This window comes from Vulpes vulpes, chromosome 13 (assembly GCF_048418805.1).
Source record: "Vulpes vulpes isolate BD-2025 chromosome 13, VulVul3, whole genome shotgun sequence".
Classification (NCBI taxonomy): domain Eukaryota; kingdom Metazoa; phylum Chordata; class Mammalia; order Carnivora; family Canidae; genus Vulpes; species Vulpes vulpes.
This window is the reverse complement of record NC_132792.1, coordinates 21,002,307-21,021,053: the sequence shown is the minus strand read 5'-3', so window position 1 is coordinate 21,021,053 and position 18,747 is coordinate 21,002,307. Positions and strand designations below refer to the sequence as shown.

Genomic DNA, 18,747 nt, shown 5'->3' with positions numbered 1-18,747 from the left:
GCAAGAAAAATAAACAGAAAGAAGGAAACCCTGTCTAGACTTAGCTGCTGCTGAGGCTGCTGCAGAAACAGGGTTGGTATTTACTTGAGAAGGCCTGCCAGGCTGCTCTTAGAGGCAAAAAGACAGAAAGCAAAAATAGTACTAATAACATTAAGGGAAGAAAAGAATAATAAAGGAAACTCCTACTAACCGTAAATGAGAACGACAGATTCTTCAATGGCATGCTGGTAACTGAACTGAGAATCCAGGAGTGCTCGGGTGACGAACGAGCCATAGTACGTGGACTGGTACCAGCCCACATGGAGGTGATCAATGTTGACATGGCGAAGACTGCGCATCATTTCCATCTGATACTGGACTAGATGACAGGGACAGAGGGGTAAAAGAAAAACTAATGATGCTACAAATAGTAAAAACAAGATTTTTTGGAAATGAATTTTTACACAACCATTTATTAGCTAAAGGGCACAGGTTTCCAGGTTTAAAATTCAATCAGTTCACATATAACAAAAACGAACTTAAGCTTTCAAATCATTTCAAATCACTGAAGCTTTCCTTTTTTCAGTAATGAAACGACCTACTGTAGAAAACTTACTAAGAACACATTAATGCCTTATTCTAAACAAGAAATTATTTATTAAATGTAGTTTTCACTCATTTCTTAAAACTCTTAAAAAATAGTAAATCTTTAAGAAAAAAATTTGTGTATTTGCTAAACTGGTTGGTTTTAAGACATTCATTTGAATTAGTAAAGTGAGAATACTTATCAAAGTCTCTTTCAACTCAGCTTTTAGAACTGAGAGGTTAAAATCATCAAGAGAATGAATAGGGAAACAATTAACTACCATATTATTTAAATATGAACAGAATACAAGCTGTAGCTGATTTAAAAATATAAGAATTCATTTTTGCCTTCATCTGGTGCCCCCTGCTGCATATGCTAAATTTTAAAAATAATTTTTTATTTGTATGTTCTTCTGTGTTAAGTAACAGATATTAATTTTTCATTAGTTATATGTTAATCACCATGTATAGAATGAAAAGGCTGAAAGGCTATAATTTCATCAAATTAATGACTATAATGTATAATATTAACTTAAAGCAATATTTCTAGAATAGGTGCAAACTAAGACTATAACAAGTAAAAGATTTTAAGAAGCAATAAAGCCCAATAATGAGTAGCAAGTATGTAATACAGGAGAAAATTTTATAGTCAACATAATATCCAAGCTATTTCTAATATAATGAATGTACAGCTATGTGGAATAAATATATTTGCTTAACTTGGAATCTTACCATTTCATTTTTAAAACTCTCGATCAGGTTTTAGCAAAAGTAAAATGATATGCCTGTGAATTCCTTGGTTATAGCACTATGGTTTTATAAAACAAACAAGATTCAGGATCACGAAGTAAAAAAGAACCTCCCTCAGATGTCACAATCTTATTTTTCAACCTTTGTTTCCTAGGAAAAGAAATTATAAATCTGCTATTCCAAGGAAGGTTATAATTCTCATGATAAAATATGGCAGCCAACTTTTTAACTATTCAAGAATTGAGTTTTTTAGTTTTTCTTTTTATATACAATATGATGGCCTCAAGAAGAAGTGGTATAAAATTAATATGATAATCGTATATCAATCACCTTTTACTTAAATTTTTGTCTCTCCAGCACCTAACAGACTTCCTTCCCTTTAACAGATTCATACACACCAACCACAAAAATATGATATAGAACCATTGCTATGGTCTCTTTCTGCTTTAAAATTCCGTCTTTTAAAGTAAAATCACTCTTTTGTCTAATGGAATTTAAAATCAAATTTAATGCACACAAAGTTCCAGTATCACAACTACAACAGGAGTCAGACTAAATTTACTATTCATTTTAAAGGAGTAGGGAAGAGATGGGGAGAGATTGCCAAGCAACTGATAGTACAAACGTGGTTGTGTAGGATGATTTTTTAAAATCAGTATTTCCAAAATATCTGCCAATATACAATTTAGGTGTGATATAAGCAGAAGTTAGATTCAGTTTACAACAGTAGGAAAAAAACAGACTTGGAATCTTGGGATCTAGGTTCTCATACTAGATCTTAGATTCTTTTTCTATGGGGAATCTTGCTGTCCAGTTATTGCTCCTTATCCGATGTTCAACCTTCCCATCTCCAGAAAGATTTGAGAGCACATCATAGTCAAAATGTTTTGACTTCACAGTGTTCACTGAATATGCTAATTATAAGTAGTAATTTTACTACAAACTAAGCAGAGCCTCCAGCATGCATTGATACTTAAAAATGCATTCCTCTGAAAAAGAGTTGGTAATCTTACTAAGTCACTCCCCAAATAGCCTCAATACAAAATGTTTTATAATAGCATTTTCAGGATGCAGGAGGTAAAATAAACTTTATGATCAGTAGCAAACCTCCAAATTCCTTCTTCACTCAGAATCTTACCTACTTTACAGCCCCTTGGACAAGAATGAAAATAAAGTATTCCTCGCAGGTAGGAAGAGACTAAGGAATAGAAGGCTTGTCTATGGGAGATACCACTGCTCTAGTGTATTCACTTCTTGAGAATTTACAAATAGAGAGATGAGTTTGCAAGGCTCTAATAAAAACCTATTTTTAAGGTCACAAGAGTTTTCATATGACCTAAATATGGTAAATAAGTATTAAAATGTAAGGGGTAGGAACAAGACAAGTTGATAAATTGGTTCTAAAAATCTACAAGGCACTGGAATTTCATTATTGCACAAAAAATATATTCTGGACCTATTCTACATGAAACTCAACTTTAAAAAACACAAAGAATGTCGTCTTGGAGGCACAAAAAAGATAGGATCTTAAAGGACTGCAAGTGATGGGACACCTGGGTGGTAGAGTTAGTTGAACATCCAACTCTTTGGTTTCAGTTCAGGTCATGACCTCAGGGTCATGAGATTAAGCCCCAAGTCAGGTTCCATGTCGGACTTCACACTCAGCATGGGAGTATGCTTAAGATTCTCTCCCTCTCCCTCTGCCCCTCCTGCTCATGCTCCCTCTAAAGTCAATGAATAAATCTTTAAAAAATAAAAGGACTGCAGTGACCTGTGAAAAGATGAGCACTGGGGCTCATCTTTGAAGCTGCAGCTTCAAAGTAAAGTTGGGGTACACTGAGGCCCAGTCCTTACCAGGACTATTCATATGAGCCTCCAGTAAGTGCACAGTTCAAAGAGGTAAGTTTAATTCAATTAAAAAAAAAATATATATATATATATATATATGAAGATATGCTTTTCTACTATATACAAACTGAGGAACAAGAAAAACCTCACAGCCAGCCAAGCGAACTGCTTTCTCTGCAGACGTTTCAGTGTGTGTCCTCCCTTCTAATGATGACAAAGACAAGTCTTCTCTTCCTTCACTCACCTAGTGTTTCCTTTCTTTCTCCTCCAACCCAAATTTTCAAAAAGCACAAAACCAATCTTGCAAAAGAACCCTCATAAACCTAAGTAAGGATAAGAAATGCACAGCAGACTATCCCATGAAAATGGTCTCAAAACCATGCTCCAGGCAGCTTCCACCAAATGATCTGAGCTGCCACACGAGCTAACACCTATTTACGCCTCTGGCCTATGGAAGACACAAGGGAAAAATCGTGACATAGTGATGTGCCAGTAAATTTTATGCAGGAAAGTAAGGATGGATCATTGCAGACTCTAATCTCCCAGGTGAATGCCACTGCTTTTATGGCTATGTAGTTCCTCTCAGGAGTTACACTGGAGGTGGGTACTTAAGGCACACAAGAGACCCAATTCAGCTACAATACTAAGGTAACAGGAGAGAGGAGGAAGCTTTTGCTTTCTGGAAGTGGCTGTGAGAATGCCTTGTCCCAAGCCAGAGGCTCTGGGTGAGTGGGAGATAGAGCCATATTAACTTTCTCCTGCCCAGCTGGACTCGAGTTGTAAGAGGAAGACATAAAAGATTTGTCTAGGCAGAGATAAGGTTCACCCCTGTCTAGGAAGTGCCTCACACCTCAGAACTCGAGCGAATAACAGCAAAAAATAAAAAAAAATAAAAAAATAAAACGAGAAGAAAGGAAAAAATGAGGCTCCTTGAATACAAAGTACCACAACTCCCTATTGTTAATGCAGGTCAATGAAATAAGGAGCACTTCCTGGCATCTTTGAGGGTTGGTCTAGGACTAGGCACACTTTCACTTTCGTTCTAAAATTCTCATATTTAACAAAAAGAAGCCCAAGCAGCAATTTCAACCAATGATATTTGCTTCTGAATTAATAATATTCCTGGGGGAGTTCCCAAAGATGAAGAGCAAGAGGAAAATTGTTTTTGGAGGGGGACGATTTTTAAATCATGGTAATATCCAACAGAAGGGCTTAGATCAGAATTGTATAGTGAAAAGTTTAGGAAAGAAATTTTTAATTTTTAAGCATTCTTAGTCTAAAAAGCAAATATCCTACTGACCAAGGAGAAACAGTACACAGCAAATAAATTTCAAAAACGAATTGGTAGTTACTATTAAGCCAACTCAAATTACTAATACAAAAGCTATACTTATTAACATGCAACTGGGGTGGTATACAAAATTTGGAAGGATATTAAAAATGAGCTGAAGTTTTATAAATCTCTTCAACCTCTAGAATTGTCTTAATTGGTAAAGCCTCTCCCAAGCAAAGGGGAGCCTGGTTTACAACACTGAATAACTGTTAGAAGTTTGGCACTAGTATATTCACATTCACTTTTTCCAGATATCCTCTTTGCAAAACAGTCAATTTTAAATTGCCTTGAGCTAAAACTGTCTTAACTGAGGCAGGCTGCCCAATAACTATTCCTTTCAAAAATCTACCACATTTGTTAGGCTTTCTCATGTTTTTATCTCCAAATATGAAAACACTGAAAATAATATGTTGTTTTATATTTAAATGCTATATCTGGAGTTACACTGGCAAACAACAAAAACCCTTTAAGAGTTGAGTCCTGAATATCACTGAGAAGAACAAGGAATTAGAAGCTTCTTAGCTCAGAATAGTTAATCAATATTCTTCAATTCCTCACCCTCATCTTTAAAATCATCTTTTTTATTTTATTATTTTAAGTGAGCCTTACTGAAATATAATCTCTCAGTAAAAAAACAAATTGCCACAGTAGGCTAGGCTGTGATGAGCTGAAGGCAGAAAGTGAAAGCTATAACATAGTCCAAAACTCAAGATTAATGTATGTCAGACTAAGGGAGGAAAGAAAAGGGTTTTATAGATATCTTATTAGGGAACTTTTAAAAGATAATGTGACCTAATTTAAATTTTAGAAATTAAAGACAACTTAATAGATGTACTGTTTCATTTAATGACTGAACACTATTATTGAATAAATACAAATTATTTTAAAATAAAAATAAATGATAAAATTATATAAAAATACACACACACACACACACACACACAGCCTAGATGCAAAGGACAGAGCTAAACACCAGGAGAGAAACTTGCACTTATTGAGCACTTACTATGTCAGACTTCCTGCGAAGTGGTCTACATATGATATTTGACTTTATTCCTCACAATAACTCTAATGAGCTAATCATAATCACCATTACTGAAAACCTCTTAGAAAAACTGCTTACCACAGCTTGAAAAGTGGCAGGACTCAATCTGACTTCAGACTCTCTGACTCCAAAGCCCAGGCAACCACTGACAGAATTTCATCTCCTTTTACTGGTAAAGTGTAAATTATTTTTGAGCCAATAAAGCATAACACACTAACACAACAGAAATATACAATTTCTAGATTTTGAGAAAACACAGCTTGTGCATGTTTGACTACTAAATCAACAAATAATTTAGCAATACCAGCAAGATTTTAAGTTAAAAACTACCTAAAAAGATTTGTTAAATATGCAAGTCCATAGTTATCACAAATATGTAATCAAACTTCTCAACACTGCATTCTATGTTATTATTTGAAATTTACGGCAATACTACCTTGTAACTAAGAACTGGCTTAGATCAAAAATGGCTTGTACTAATACATCAAGTAAGGGAACAGCCACCAGAACTAGTATAAATGCTCTCTGCAAGCAAAGAAACCTACTAAGTTCAATCTAGAGATGCAAATGGCTTTAAAAGCAAACAAACAAAACCCCACAACCTGAAACAAATCAATGATTTCAACAAACATGACAGGGAAGTGGAATACATCAAAACTTCCTAGCTGTTTTAGCTCAAGGGCTAACCTAAGCAGGACTTTTAAAAAAATAATTACAAGCTTTTTTCCCAGCAGTAGCATGGGACACCAGTGAGCACTGATAGGCTATGAACTGTGAAGGCTTTGCCTCATTATTTAACAAGACAAACCATTCTGTGCATTCCTCTTCATATCAGACTTTCTGCCAAGCTGCACATACGTTTCAGGCAGTGTTCAAAGCTAGTAGCAGATGTAGATTTAAGCAAACAGAATGTGCATTTGAAAAAAAAAACTTAAATAAGAGTCTACTTTGAGTGAAGAGAATTATGGAATAACTTCATATTCTCTTCACCCAGTCTGAATCATATATTCATGCTTTTATTCAATTAATACATCTGTTATTAAGGCCACCCCTGTGAATGCTTAAGGATTCTGGTAACAGTTCATTTTTCACATTAAGTGCCTGATATATATTCTACTCTATCTAGAGTAGAATATGAAAAATACTACTTTTCTTAATAATCTTACAGAAATATTTTTCAATAGTTCATTTGTCCTGGGTGGTTTAATTTCTTCTTTAAAGTGTTTATGAATTCTGACCAATAATTTCTTCTAAATGCCAAGATGAAGATAAGGAAGGGGGTGGGGGGCTATCTTTTAAGACAAGTAAGAGCTTTGAAAACAGGAAATCAGGAGGTTTGTTTTTTTTTTTTGAGGTCTTTATGTGTCTCTAAAAAGTCTTTTATGAAATAAACTGGACTCTTTACAGAAAATAACGTGTACATCTTGTACAACCAAATCATGAAACACAACCAAGAGATCTTTATTTCTTTGAGGTCATGAAATTTAAAATGTATATACATTTATGCCCTTGGTCATGAAAACACATGCAGGTAACTGGATGACAGAGAGAGCAACTAAGAAGTTAACTATATGTCATCTGAGATCTGCTTATACAAAGTGAATTCACCTGAATGAGACAAAGGCTATAGATCTCCTTGCCCATAATCTTGAAGAATTCTATCTTGAAGAGCAGCCTGTTGACCACTGCTACCTCTTGATATAATTGTAAGGATGATATGTTAGAAGATCAAAGGAGAATCTCTGGATTCAGAAAAATACATGTTTCATACTAGGTTACAAGCTCTTTCATGAGGACAAGTAATACCTCTGTTATATTTACAGCTATATATCAGGTACTACATTAATTCTGGCCCAAAGTTAAGTAGTGAAAATATTCAGAAAAAAATAGAGTATTTCAAAAACATGATTGTTGTTAATGTACTAAAAAGGTCACAACTAATAATAAATTATATATATTATATATATATATACACACATATATAACATTTTATAAATACATAACCATGTTCACAAAGGACATGAATTAGCTTACTTTAAAACATCTAAAACCATCAGTAAATCAGGACTAGGCAAAGTATAAGTTAGAATACGTAAAGGAGAAATTGCAGGTGAGGCAGAGACCCGAACAAAATCAAGTAAACCATAGATATTTTCATTTGAATACACAAATTTGGCTCTGAGCAACCTGGCCATCAAAGCAGTAAGGGAAATATGGTCATTTATATTATCCAAAGGGAGAAAAACATCAGAGCTCAAAGTTGGTAAGACTTTTCCTAGTACTAGTTTCCCTAGTACTAGTACTAGGTTTCAAAGCAAAACTACTGTGCAATCTTTTGAGAAACAGAAGACATTTCTGTAATAGAATAATCACACTTGATTTACCTTTCCTATAAATCTGAGTTTTTAATGTAAAACAAGGAAAGAATGGCCTCATGAGTACTTGTTACATCAAATAAAACAGTCTATAGAAGAGGGAGAAGGAAGAGGGAGGAAGAAGAGGAAGAAGGAGGTGGGAAGGAGGAGGGGAAGAGAAGGAGGAGAAAAGAAAGGGCTGCCAAAATGAATTAATATTTTCATCCCCTGGGGCACATGGGTGGTACAGTCAGCTGCGTGTCTAACTCTGGGTTTCAGCTTAGGTTGTGATCTCAAGGTCATAGGATTGAGCCTCAAGTTGGGCTCAGTGGTCTGCTAAGAGCTTTCTCTCTCCCCTTCTCTCTCTCTCTCTGCCCCTCCCATGCACATATTCACTTCTTCCTCTAATAAATAAATAAATCTTAAAAGTTTCATCCCCTATCAATTCAAACTCCAGTTGTTCGAAAAATAGAATGAGATGTTTTAGCAGTGAGCAGTAATGTTTCATAATGGAGAACAAATGATCACTTCTGAGAGGTACTGTTTGGAATGTACAAGCAAAACTGTACTGAAACCATTTACTGAGCACCACCTGTGCTGGGAGCCTCATAAAGTTATAGTGACACCATTTTCTAAAAAGTGCCCTCTTCAATATGGCTGCCCAACAAGCTGGTGGTAGTTAATGCATTTATCTCTCTGAGCTTTAATTTCTCCAGCTGGAAAATGGTGATTTCCACTTCCAACCATATAATGATGGCAATTTAAAAAATTTACCTCCAGCCCACGTGGCTTTGTGCTTACTGAGCATTTTCAGGAGAAAGTCCCATAGATACTACACACTATAAACATATACACTGACTTTATCCATCCCACCCAAAAACCCTAATCTTGACCACATTGCTCATATTCAGCTTATATAGCTATCTACTGTCTGAACTGGTCTCACATTTATTTTCTCCAAGGCATTTAGAATGTTTCTTAAAGATTTAAAAATGACTTGGGAAAATGTTCATGAGATGCTACTAGGAAAAAAGGCAGAATATAAAACTATAAACCATATAAATGCCAATATGTGAACAAACTGGGTTCCTCCCTCCTTGTAGTAGGAAAGACTAGGAAGAAATATGCTAAAATGGTAATGGCAATAGTTCTCCAGGGAGTGACATCATACATGATTTTTGTTTTCTTACTTATTCTTGCCCTTATTTTCCATGTTTCCTGGCAAAAGAACTGTGCAATACATATGACATTAAAGGCATATATGCAGTATGTATCAAAAGAATTTTCTACTGCTGGCTAACTGGCCTATATTTACCATGCTTATCAAATAATCTGGGTACTAGCACTCCTAAATTATGGGAGCAGGGAACAGAACAAGGTTCCAGACTACTCAGAATCTAAAGTAGCCAACCTGGTCTAAATACCATCTGCTCTAGACTGAATTATGATCCACTCAAAATTCTTATTTAAAGCCCTAACCCTCCAAGGTGATGGTATTTAGAGATGGGGCCTTTAGAAAGTAATCAGGTTCAGTTGAGGCCATGAGGGTAGAGCCCTCACAATGGGATTAGTGCCCTGTAGATACAACAGGAGGAGACACCACAGAGTCGGCTTCCTCCCTTTCTCTCTCTCCCAACCACATCTCCAACCACAGGCAGTATGGACTACCTGTGCCATGTGAAGTCACAGTGAAACGTGCCAGCTCTGTAGCACCCTAATCTTGGACTTCTAGTCTCCAAAACTGAGAAATAAATTCCTATTGTTTAAACCACCAGTCTATTATATTTTGTTACAGCAGCTGGAGCCAAGACACCATCTTTAACACATATCAGTTGTATAACCTACACAAAATTATTTTGGCCTAGGTCTGCTCTGTTGTAAAATAAGAGGGAAAACAGTACCTACTTTAGAAAGTAGTTAACCTCAAGAAGAATTAAATAGGTCTTCACCATCATCTATTATTCAGAAATGCTACTTAGAATTGAGAAGTCATGGCACTTATCTAGAGTGAAGGAAAAGGTTTTGGAAAATTGGATTTGATTAACTTGGTCTCCAAGTGTCATATAAACTCTCTTTTGCCCATTTCCATATCAGGAGTAGGAGGGAATGAGGAAAACAGAGAAGGAGGTTAGAGGTTCTATGTGTGACTACAAAAAAAAAAAAAAAAGTCTATGAATCTGTAACATCCATTTCATGAAACTGAATTCATATGTACAAATATGAATATGATCAAAAAAACAATCTAGCATGAGAAAAGATTATTAAACCAAAAAAATTACTTCTTAGATACTAAAACTATAAGCTAATTATATTCTGCACAATAAAAAACAGATTCAATAAAGAAAGAGACAAGCTACAGAAATTAGATTTCAAGAAAAGGTAATCTTGGGTGTCCTATTATTACTGTGTATATAACAATATAATTGCATTGTACTATATAAGTTTCTATCTCCTGATTCCATTTGCAACTCTTCCAAAGAAAGAAAATAAGTCCCCTGCCCCCTCCCAACAGGTGACTTTAAAAACAACACAGAATGCAGGTGGGGATGGGAAGGAAGAATGAGCAGTAATGACAGCTTACATGGGAATTAGGTAAAGGCTACTGGAAATACTGCCACTCCAAGTAAAATAGTAAACTCAATCAGATATAGCAAACAGCTTTATAACATGCCCCTATTGCTTAGAGAGATGATCCACTCCGGCAGCCTCAACTTTCCAAAGATAGGTTCCTTTACCTTCAAACATCATGACAATTTGGACTAGAAAACCAGTACTAAAGATGCCATAAGAAGAAAGCCTAAGGGGCCTAGTCTTTGAAGAATATCCCTAACTACTAATTAAAGAAGAGAAAGCTGGCAAAAATGGCAAATGACCAGAGTTAAAGAAAAGGTTAGGAAGGGCAAACAATTTCCTATGGATTACTAAAATCCACTCTCCATTCACCTGTTTTTTTTTGTGTGTTGTGTGCCCCTCACCTCTTTCCCCACACGCTCTGCTTCGTCCAAACTTACTTTTATAGGAGAAGGAACATAAGAGTTCTATGCTGAGAAAATGATCAAGCAAAAATCCTTATGGCAGCCACAATAAATCTGAGGTTAGAAAACCCATGGCTTGTTTTTAATGAGGCCATGTTGCCTTTCCTGTTACAATCTCCTTTTCCCAAAACCATATGCACATGCACTCTTGTAGAGAGAAGATCGAAAGCTTTCACTAAATTTTCAAAGGGATTCAAGATCCAAAAGATGAGTAACCAGTACTGAGATGTCATGGAGGACAGGCCAAATGTGGTCCCACCTAGGGATTACCACTCCTCTCTATGTATGTGGGGAGAGGAGAAGGGGCTAGGTGTGAAGCAATAATCGGTTCACTTCAGGGGTAGCCAAATAGCAGCACAAACAGCAATGAGATCACTAAAGGTAACACTATCCAGAAGAGTAAGAATGGCAGGCCAAAGGACCAGAGAAAACACCAACTTTCAGCAAGATACTCAACAATGTCACTTTTACCCTTGTCCTACCAAGACCAGGAAGTCCATCATGGAGAAAGCTGGTTGGAGGCTTCACCTAAACTAATCTGTGACCAAGACTAGTAATTCCCAAAATGGCCAAGAGAAAACATGCGCTTACCCACACAGCGACAGTGCCTTACAAGCTAAAACTGTTCTAAAGGTAGGGAGGGAGTTGTGATCCTAAAAGAGAAATAACCCTTCTCTATTTGGGAAGAATACACATTTTGGGGGGAGAGGTTGGTCTCCACCAAAAATACTATATTCTAAAAACCAATCATATTCTGCTATGATACAAATGTACCTTGGCAATACAGCTCTACAGACACACACTAACACTAACACCATCCTCAGGCAATTCAGTAACCCTGTTATCTTTTAGAGTTTTTACAGAGATCTCTACATGCCATTACGGAGACATATCTAATCAGCTGTCCTATGTAATCTGAAGCTCCTAAAGATGTTTTTCTATGGAAGGCCTCTTGGATTAGTGAGGAAGATGAAATACAGTGTGTAGGAGGAAGCAAAAATCATTGAAAAGCAAGAAAATTACTACAGAAAGATGTTGGAAGGCTACAAAACAGACCAAATAATTCTCTTCCGCAATTGGCAGGCAAGATCCTGCCAGATGTTTGAAATAGAATTAACCTCTATGGGCTACACTGATAGAAATAAACTGCATAACTATAAATAAATAAATATCTAGGGAAGCATAAATAACTATCTAGGAAGGGCTATCTTTGTTTTAGTTTCTCTGAATTTGTTTCAGATTATTTCTCCCACCCCACAAAAAAAAAAAAAAAAAAAAGCTGTCCCTCACAGCAGTGTCCATAGATACTGAGAGCTCACAACTTATGCCAAGGCTTTTGAAATTATGCCAAAGGCAAACCAAACAGTATCTCCTTAAAAAGCTGAGTTTAATCAGAGTATTTGCAATGTTTCAAAGCATTTTCAAACTAGGTAATATTACCTTAAAACAACAAAAACTCTCTTTCATCTCCCAAGGGTGTGTGTATGTATGTGTGTCTGTGTGTTTGTGTGTGTATATATGTGTATGTATATGTATGTATGTGTTTGTACAAACACACATTTTTTCCCTTGCAGAAAAGATTACAATAGTCGGTTAGATAAAGGCATTATAAATGGCTTACAGATGTTTCCTCCTCATATTCTGGGGGAGAAAAATCTTTAACAGCAAATTCACACATTCACCTCTTCATATATTCATACAAGTATTTATTCTGCCAGACTTTTAGGTGCTGTCCAGCACTGGGCAATGAAGACAGAAAGGTTCCTGCAGCTGACATTCTAGTAGAGAAGAGCAGATATGACACACACAGTGATGGCCAGCATTCCTGGATCTACACAAATGCTTAAACGTTCCCTAAAGAAAATATCTGGGCAATCCTATATAGTTCTCTGCACATTTAAAATGAAGAAACTATCTCTGTTAATAACAACCAGGAAATCAAGTTTGGGAGTCAAAGACCTGGCTTCTTACTCTGCCAAATAATGCAGTGCAAAAGAATATTCGCAGGCTGAGAAAACAGGAGACCTGAATTCTATTTTGGCCTTGCCAGTAAATACAATAAAATAAAGCAGGGGAAAGCCTCCAAGTAACCAAACTGTCCTTAAAGATACAGTTTTAAAACCATCTAGACTTTATCTCAACTGGAAAAATGATTTGGTTTAATGCTTATCACATGATAATGATGACAAGTTTTAAAGCAAGGACCAGATAAAAATCCTCCAGAAATAAAATTTCATTGTGTTTCTTTGCTAAGCTTTGAAGTTGGAATCAATGATCTCTATAATGCTTTTAGATGCTAATATTCCACAGAGATAAATGAAAAAAAGTCAGTTTCACTAAAAAATATGGTCTAGAAACTCTAACGACAAGCGTAGGTCAGAAGAGCAGGGGCAGTAACAAGGATCCTAGCTTAAAAGGTGACAAGAGTTCTAGACTAACAAGTATATGTGGGCTCCCCACACAGAAAAAAAAGGCCTCAGGCTAACCCTAAAGAAGGAGGAGTTTTGAAAGAGGCATCAAATGTTCTTTCTAACACTTATTTCAGACAAATAAGCAGTGGAACAGTGTCTCTCAAACTTGTATCATCTGGTACATCATTTATTGGACATTTGGCACTCATGAAAACCACCAATTTCAAATTTTAAAAAATGTTGTTATCCTAATTTTAGTTATATAAATAAAAGTTTGATTAAAATTAAGAACAATAACAAAACTACTGTATATCTGTGACAGAGATGCTGTGCATGATGTCCAGGGTTTAACACACAACCTGGAGATGGATGATGTGGGTTATATGTGGTATATCTAAGAGACTTACAGGTTATCAGGAAATGCAACAAGTGTTTTGTTACTGTCAGATGACCCTACATATATATCTGTCCAAGGAACACATTAGGCCTAAAAACTACTATTTCAATTAGGGAAATTCTGGAAACTAGATTTTAACCCTTGATTTTATTAAGCTCTGGAGCTATTCATGTCCTACTGCCATATTTAGATGTAGTTTTTAAAATATACACAGCAATCTCATCAACTTCTTCCTCAAATAAATTAAAATTATCAAGACTTAGTAAAGTGGAAACAATCTACTTATCCCAGGATCACAATCTTAAAATTAAAAGTTGTGATTTTTTACTTAATTGTAATGCTAGTTAGGTTACTACATGTTTAGCTAAAATATGCCACCTTTAGCAAATTATTTGAAGAAATGGAAATAGCTTTTATCAGCACTGTCATAAAGAAAGCATAAAAATTTAATGTCAAAGATTCATGCAGACATCTTTCTCCTGCTAGGTAGTACTGGAAAAGCAGGGTCAGATTTTTCATTCAGCATATTCTAAAGAAAAACACACTCAGAGGTTGAAATTTTAATTTCATTACTTTCACTGTTTCCCTCCATACTAAACTAAGATTAGGAAACAACATTATTTTATGAAATCTAAAATTCCACTGAGTACAAAAAAAAGAAGGAAAGAGGGCTGGCAATTTTAATTCTTAGACATCACTGATTAAAAAAAAAATGCAACCCACTTTCATTGATGTTCAGGTACAAAAAAGGGAGGATATGGGAGGAAAATTCTAGAGTCAATGAAGCTGTTCCCTGTAAACAAAGTGGTGTGGGTGAGCACTGTGGTAACGCCCTTTTCTTGCTAAAAACAAAACTGTATTCACCAGTACTGATCCTAACATACTTTTTTCCAGACTGTATCACAGCTCACAAAATAATTGTTAAAGAAAACTCTCCCCTCTTCAATCATGGATCTTCCATGATGAGCAAGAAAATTACCTAGCACTTCTCTGTTATAGAAGAACAACATACATGTTAGGTTAGAAGAAATGCTTCTGTGCATATCAATTGTGAAGCTGAATGAGTATTTAGTAACATGAACATTTAAAACAGTGTTTTTACATACTGTATCACTTGTATTAAACAACAGTATTTAACAGTCATTTTGTTAAAGAAACAACATAGCTACTCTTTGTTCCCATAGTATTTGTCATTAACTCTGCAGCTGTTTTATAAGGTTCACTGCAACAGTGTGACTTCTGCTTGTTTGTGCTTTAAAAGAAAGTACTGCTATGAATGATGCTCTGGTAGTCGGGATTTGACCATTCTTAGCTACAAAATTCATTATTTTTGGAAATAATTCTTTGGAAAGTATTATTTTAGGTTTGTACTGGAAAAAACTTTATTGATTTAAAAAATATGTCACTGTAGTTTTTTTTAAACACACAAATGTTCTGATGGCATTATGCCACCACTTGAAAAAGTTTCATAAATGACTAAAAACTTTGGGGCAAGGGGGGAAATGATTCAAGAAGTCAATAAAACCTATTTTCAGGCAGCCACAGTAATAATAATTGTGTCACAGTAATTCCTAATTACTAAGCACCTATTATATTTCAATCAATAAATCAGACACTCCCCATATTTCATACTAAGATAGGTCTCAGTTTTTTCCATTTGTCACATGAGTAACTTGTTCATAAAAAAGGCAACCACCAGTACTCAAAACTAGCCTTTCCCAGCTACCAAATTCACCTTCTTTTCAATATGACATAAAAATGCTTATGTCCTATAACTGATTCCTCTACTAGAAATCAGCAATAAGATTATAATTCACATTTCGGGGGGAAAAAGTTGTTATTAAGAGGTCATAAAAATTTTTGAACTACCCAATATGTCTGGTGACAGGAACATTTAACTATGGTATGTTCATGCCTTCAAGTGTTTACAGTACAGCTTTAACAACGATGGTGAAGACCATTTAATAACACAATATGATCTATGATGTGAGACTGATACAAAAGGTAGAAACACTAAAATTATAATTTTTAGACATCTTAAATTTTAAAAAGCATTCTAAGTTGAAGGAAATATACCAAATTATTAACAACCACTGTTAAAGCTATAAGATGAGTATCTTTTCCTATTTTCCAAATTTTCTAAAATATTCTATTGCCTTTTTATAATTCAAAAAACAGATTTTAAAAAGGAAAACTTAGCAAGAACTAAAAGTTCAAACAGAGTACATTCTGTTCTTTAATTCGTAACAAAATTCACATGCTCACAAAAGTGATAGTTAAGTTTAAAGATACAGATAAGATAGGGAGAGAAAAAGCAAAAGAAAGATGCAAGAATTTGAGGAGTTCAGCAACAGAAGCATTTCAAGAGGTAAACCAGATGTTCCTATGGAATTGCAGCAGAGGGTCTAGGAGACAGAAATTCGAAATGTCAAAGGCTACATTCAGATCAAAGAGCATAAAGTAGGGTCCATTTACTACAGAATTGTCCATTACACTGAAGGGATCAAGCCACACTAAGCTCTCAGCAAAACGCAAAATTAAAATCAGTTGAAGGCTGTTGAGTAAGAAAGTACTGGAAAGATGAGAAGAGTGCTTCCTCAAGCATTTCATCGGGGAAAGGAAGTTTAGCAATCAGGTCGAAACACAGAGGTCAATAGCATAATTTAAGTGAACAGTGTCTCATCTGAAGCAGTAAAAAATTACTAACAATAATTAGCAAATATCCACTTTATTTGATTTCACTGCCACCATGTCTTTCTCTCCAAGCATCTCTCTCCTGTTTTACTTTTATATAGATTAGGCAATGTTACAGATACTTTTCTCTAAGGACTTCTCAAAACCAGATTAAAGATATTCTTTAAAAAGATATTCCTGCCTCCAGAGGCAGCACAGTTCAAATGCCCTCAAGAGACACTTCACAGGTCACACTTGAAGAGAACAGAAGGTGCATACTCTTGTTAAATTACTCATAATAGGTAAAAAGTAAAAATTATCCTGTTTGGTCTGTATCTAATAATTTTACCGTCCCTACAAAATTAAAATGGAATTTTCACTAAAGATATGCAAAGTGGTAGGAATCCACTTGAGCAGGAAACATTTCATGTCTTGGGAATGAAAGTCTTACCTTCCAATTGCCTGTTACTTCTATTCAACAACCTAATCAAAAGAATCTACAAAAAATAAAATATTGTGGAATATTGCCTGCTATAGTTGTGATGCATGAACTTTTCCAAAGAGACCTTTGCTTAGATGATAATCATCTGGTACTGAATTATGACTAGTACATTAAATGCCTGTTCAGAGAAATTAACTAAACTTGCATGAATATTTAAGGTCAAAACGTGTCACAGTTCCCACCATCTACTAAACAATAACATTTTACAGATGGCATCATAAAACAAAAGCTTCAATAGATACCTGCTCTCAGAAATAAAAGCAGATAGAGCCATACATCACACAGTAAACAGAATGGCTTTTCTTGTCTCAGTGCCTTGTATGTATCCTTAGTATGAGAGATTAATTTGCCTACTTTACACCTGACTGTTAACTTCATTTTTGAGCTTCACTTGTTTATATATAACTGTGCTTGGGCAGCCAAAACAAAATACCATATACTGGGTGGCTGAAACAATAGAAATTTATTTTCTCACAATTCTAGAGGCCGAGAAGTCCAAGATCAAAGTGCTGGCTCCTCAGGTTCCTGGTAAGAAAGAGCCTTCTTCCTGGCTTGCCCTACTTCTCCCTGTGTCTTCACATGTCAGAGAAATGAATGCACAAGTTCTCCAGTGTTTCTTCTTGTAAAGACCAAATTATATCAGACTATGGCCCGAGCCTCGGCATTACATCTAACTCTAGTTACCTCCCAATGGCCCTATCTCCAAGTATCATCACACTGGGAGTTAGGGCTTCAACCTATAAAATTTGGAAGACACAAATAACATATAAATTTTGTTAGTCCATAACAATTTCTATTTCACTTTCTCAATTTGGCTATGGTGTGTCTGCACAGGGATGGATGACATAAACTAAAAATGTTTAAATCATGAAGTTTTTAAATAAAAAAAACTGTTGATGTCAAAATATTCATAGAAAAGACTAAAAGGAAACAATAACAAAACTGAGCAAAAGCAAAAAACATAATCTCCAGCTATAATGAAGTTGCTGTTTTGTAAATGCTAAGGTTATAACTAGCACTGAGTGATTTATATAACCATGCAAGTTACATATGTTGAATTGTTTTTAATTATAGCTATCTTTATTTTTTTAAAGCCACAAGATGACTAAGAGCCTCCACTGATTGGTAGCCTACACACTTCTCATGTATTTGTGATAATCCTCCAAACAGTTCTATGATGTGGGTATTATTATTACTCCCATTTTACAGACAAGGAGTATAAGCATTGTCTACTACAGTAGTACAATTTTAAAATACAGAGTTCAAAGGAATAAAATATTATCTGTCTCTAATTAACTCCTTATCTGGAAAAGACTAATCACAAACCTGTAAACTTTCATTTGATTATTAATAAAAAGAACCTGTTTCTGTTCTGTTTTAATCTTAAAAAGAAGCTATTATGCTACAACCACTAGAGAGAGCCAAGATGAAACTGGGCGGACAGGATCAAGGTCTCACCAGATAGAAGTCTTATAGACACTAGAGCTTTTTCCAAAATATTTGATTCAAAATAGAAAGAACAGAGAGTGTATCTTCTGAAATAATACACCTACTTTAAAACTATTCTTGCTCAATCTCCCCTAAAGTGAAGATGTATAATGAACACAAAGTTTCCAAAAGAGAAGTCATGGTGACTTTTCCCTTTTCTCAATTAATACACCTTTTAAAATTACTTTGCCGCTATTCTGTTCCTACCATTCCAAAGAAACAAGATGATGCATTTTTCCTTAGATACTACTGCTACTTTTACAAAACAGCACTCCTTAATGTTACATAAAACTGCTAGGCCATTATTGATGGGAAGGAAAAACAAAGAAATTTGGAATATCATGAAA

General features: G+C 35.3%; 1 protein-coding gene across 1 annotated transcript in view; it reads right to left on the bottom strand.

Moving 5' to 3' along the window:
• EIF3H (eukaryotic translation initiation factor 3 subunit H) overlaps window positions 1–18,747 on the bottom strand; it is a 96,296-nt gene that overhangs the window by 14,688 nt on the left and 62,861 nt on the right. The window contains exon 3 of the mRNA XM_025993367.2: window positions 191–358. Coding sequence (XP_025849152.2) covers window positions 191–358 — 168 coding nt within the window. The remainder of the gene's footprint in view (window positions 1–190; window positions 359–18,747) is intronic.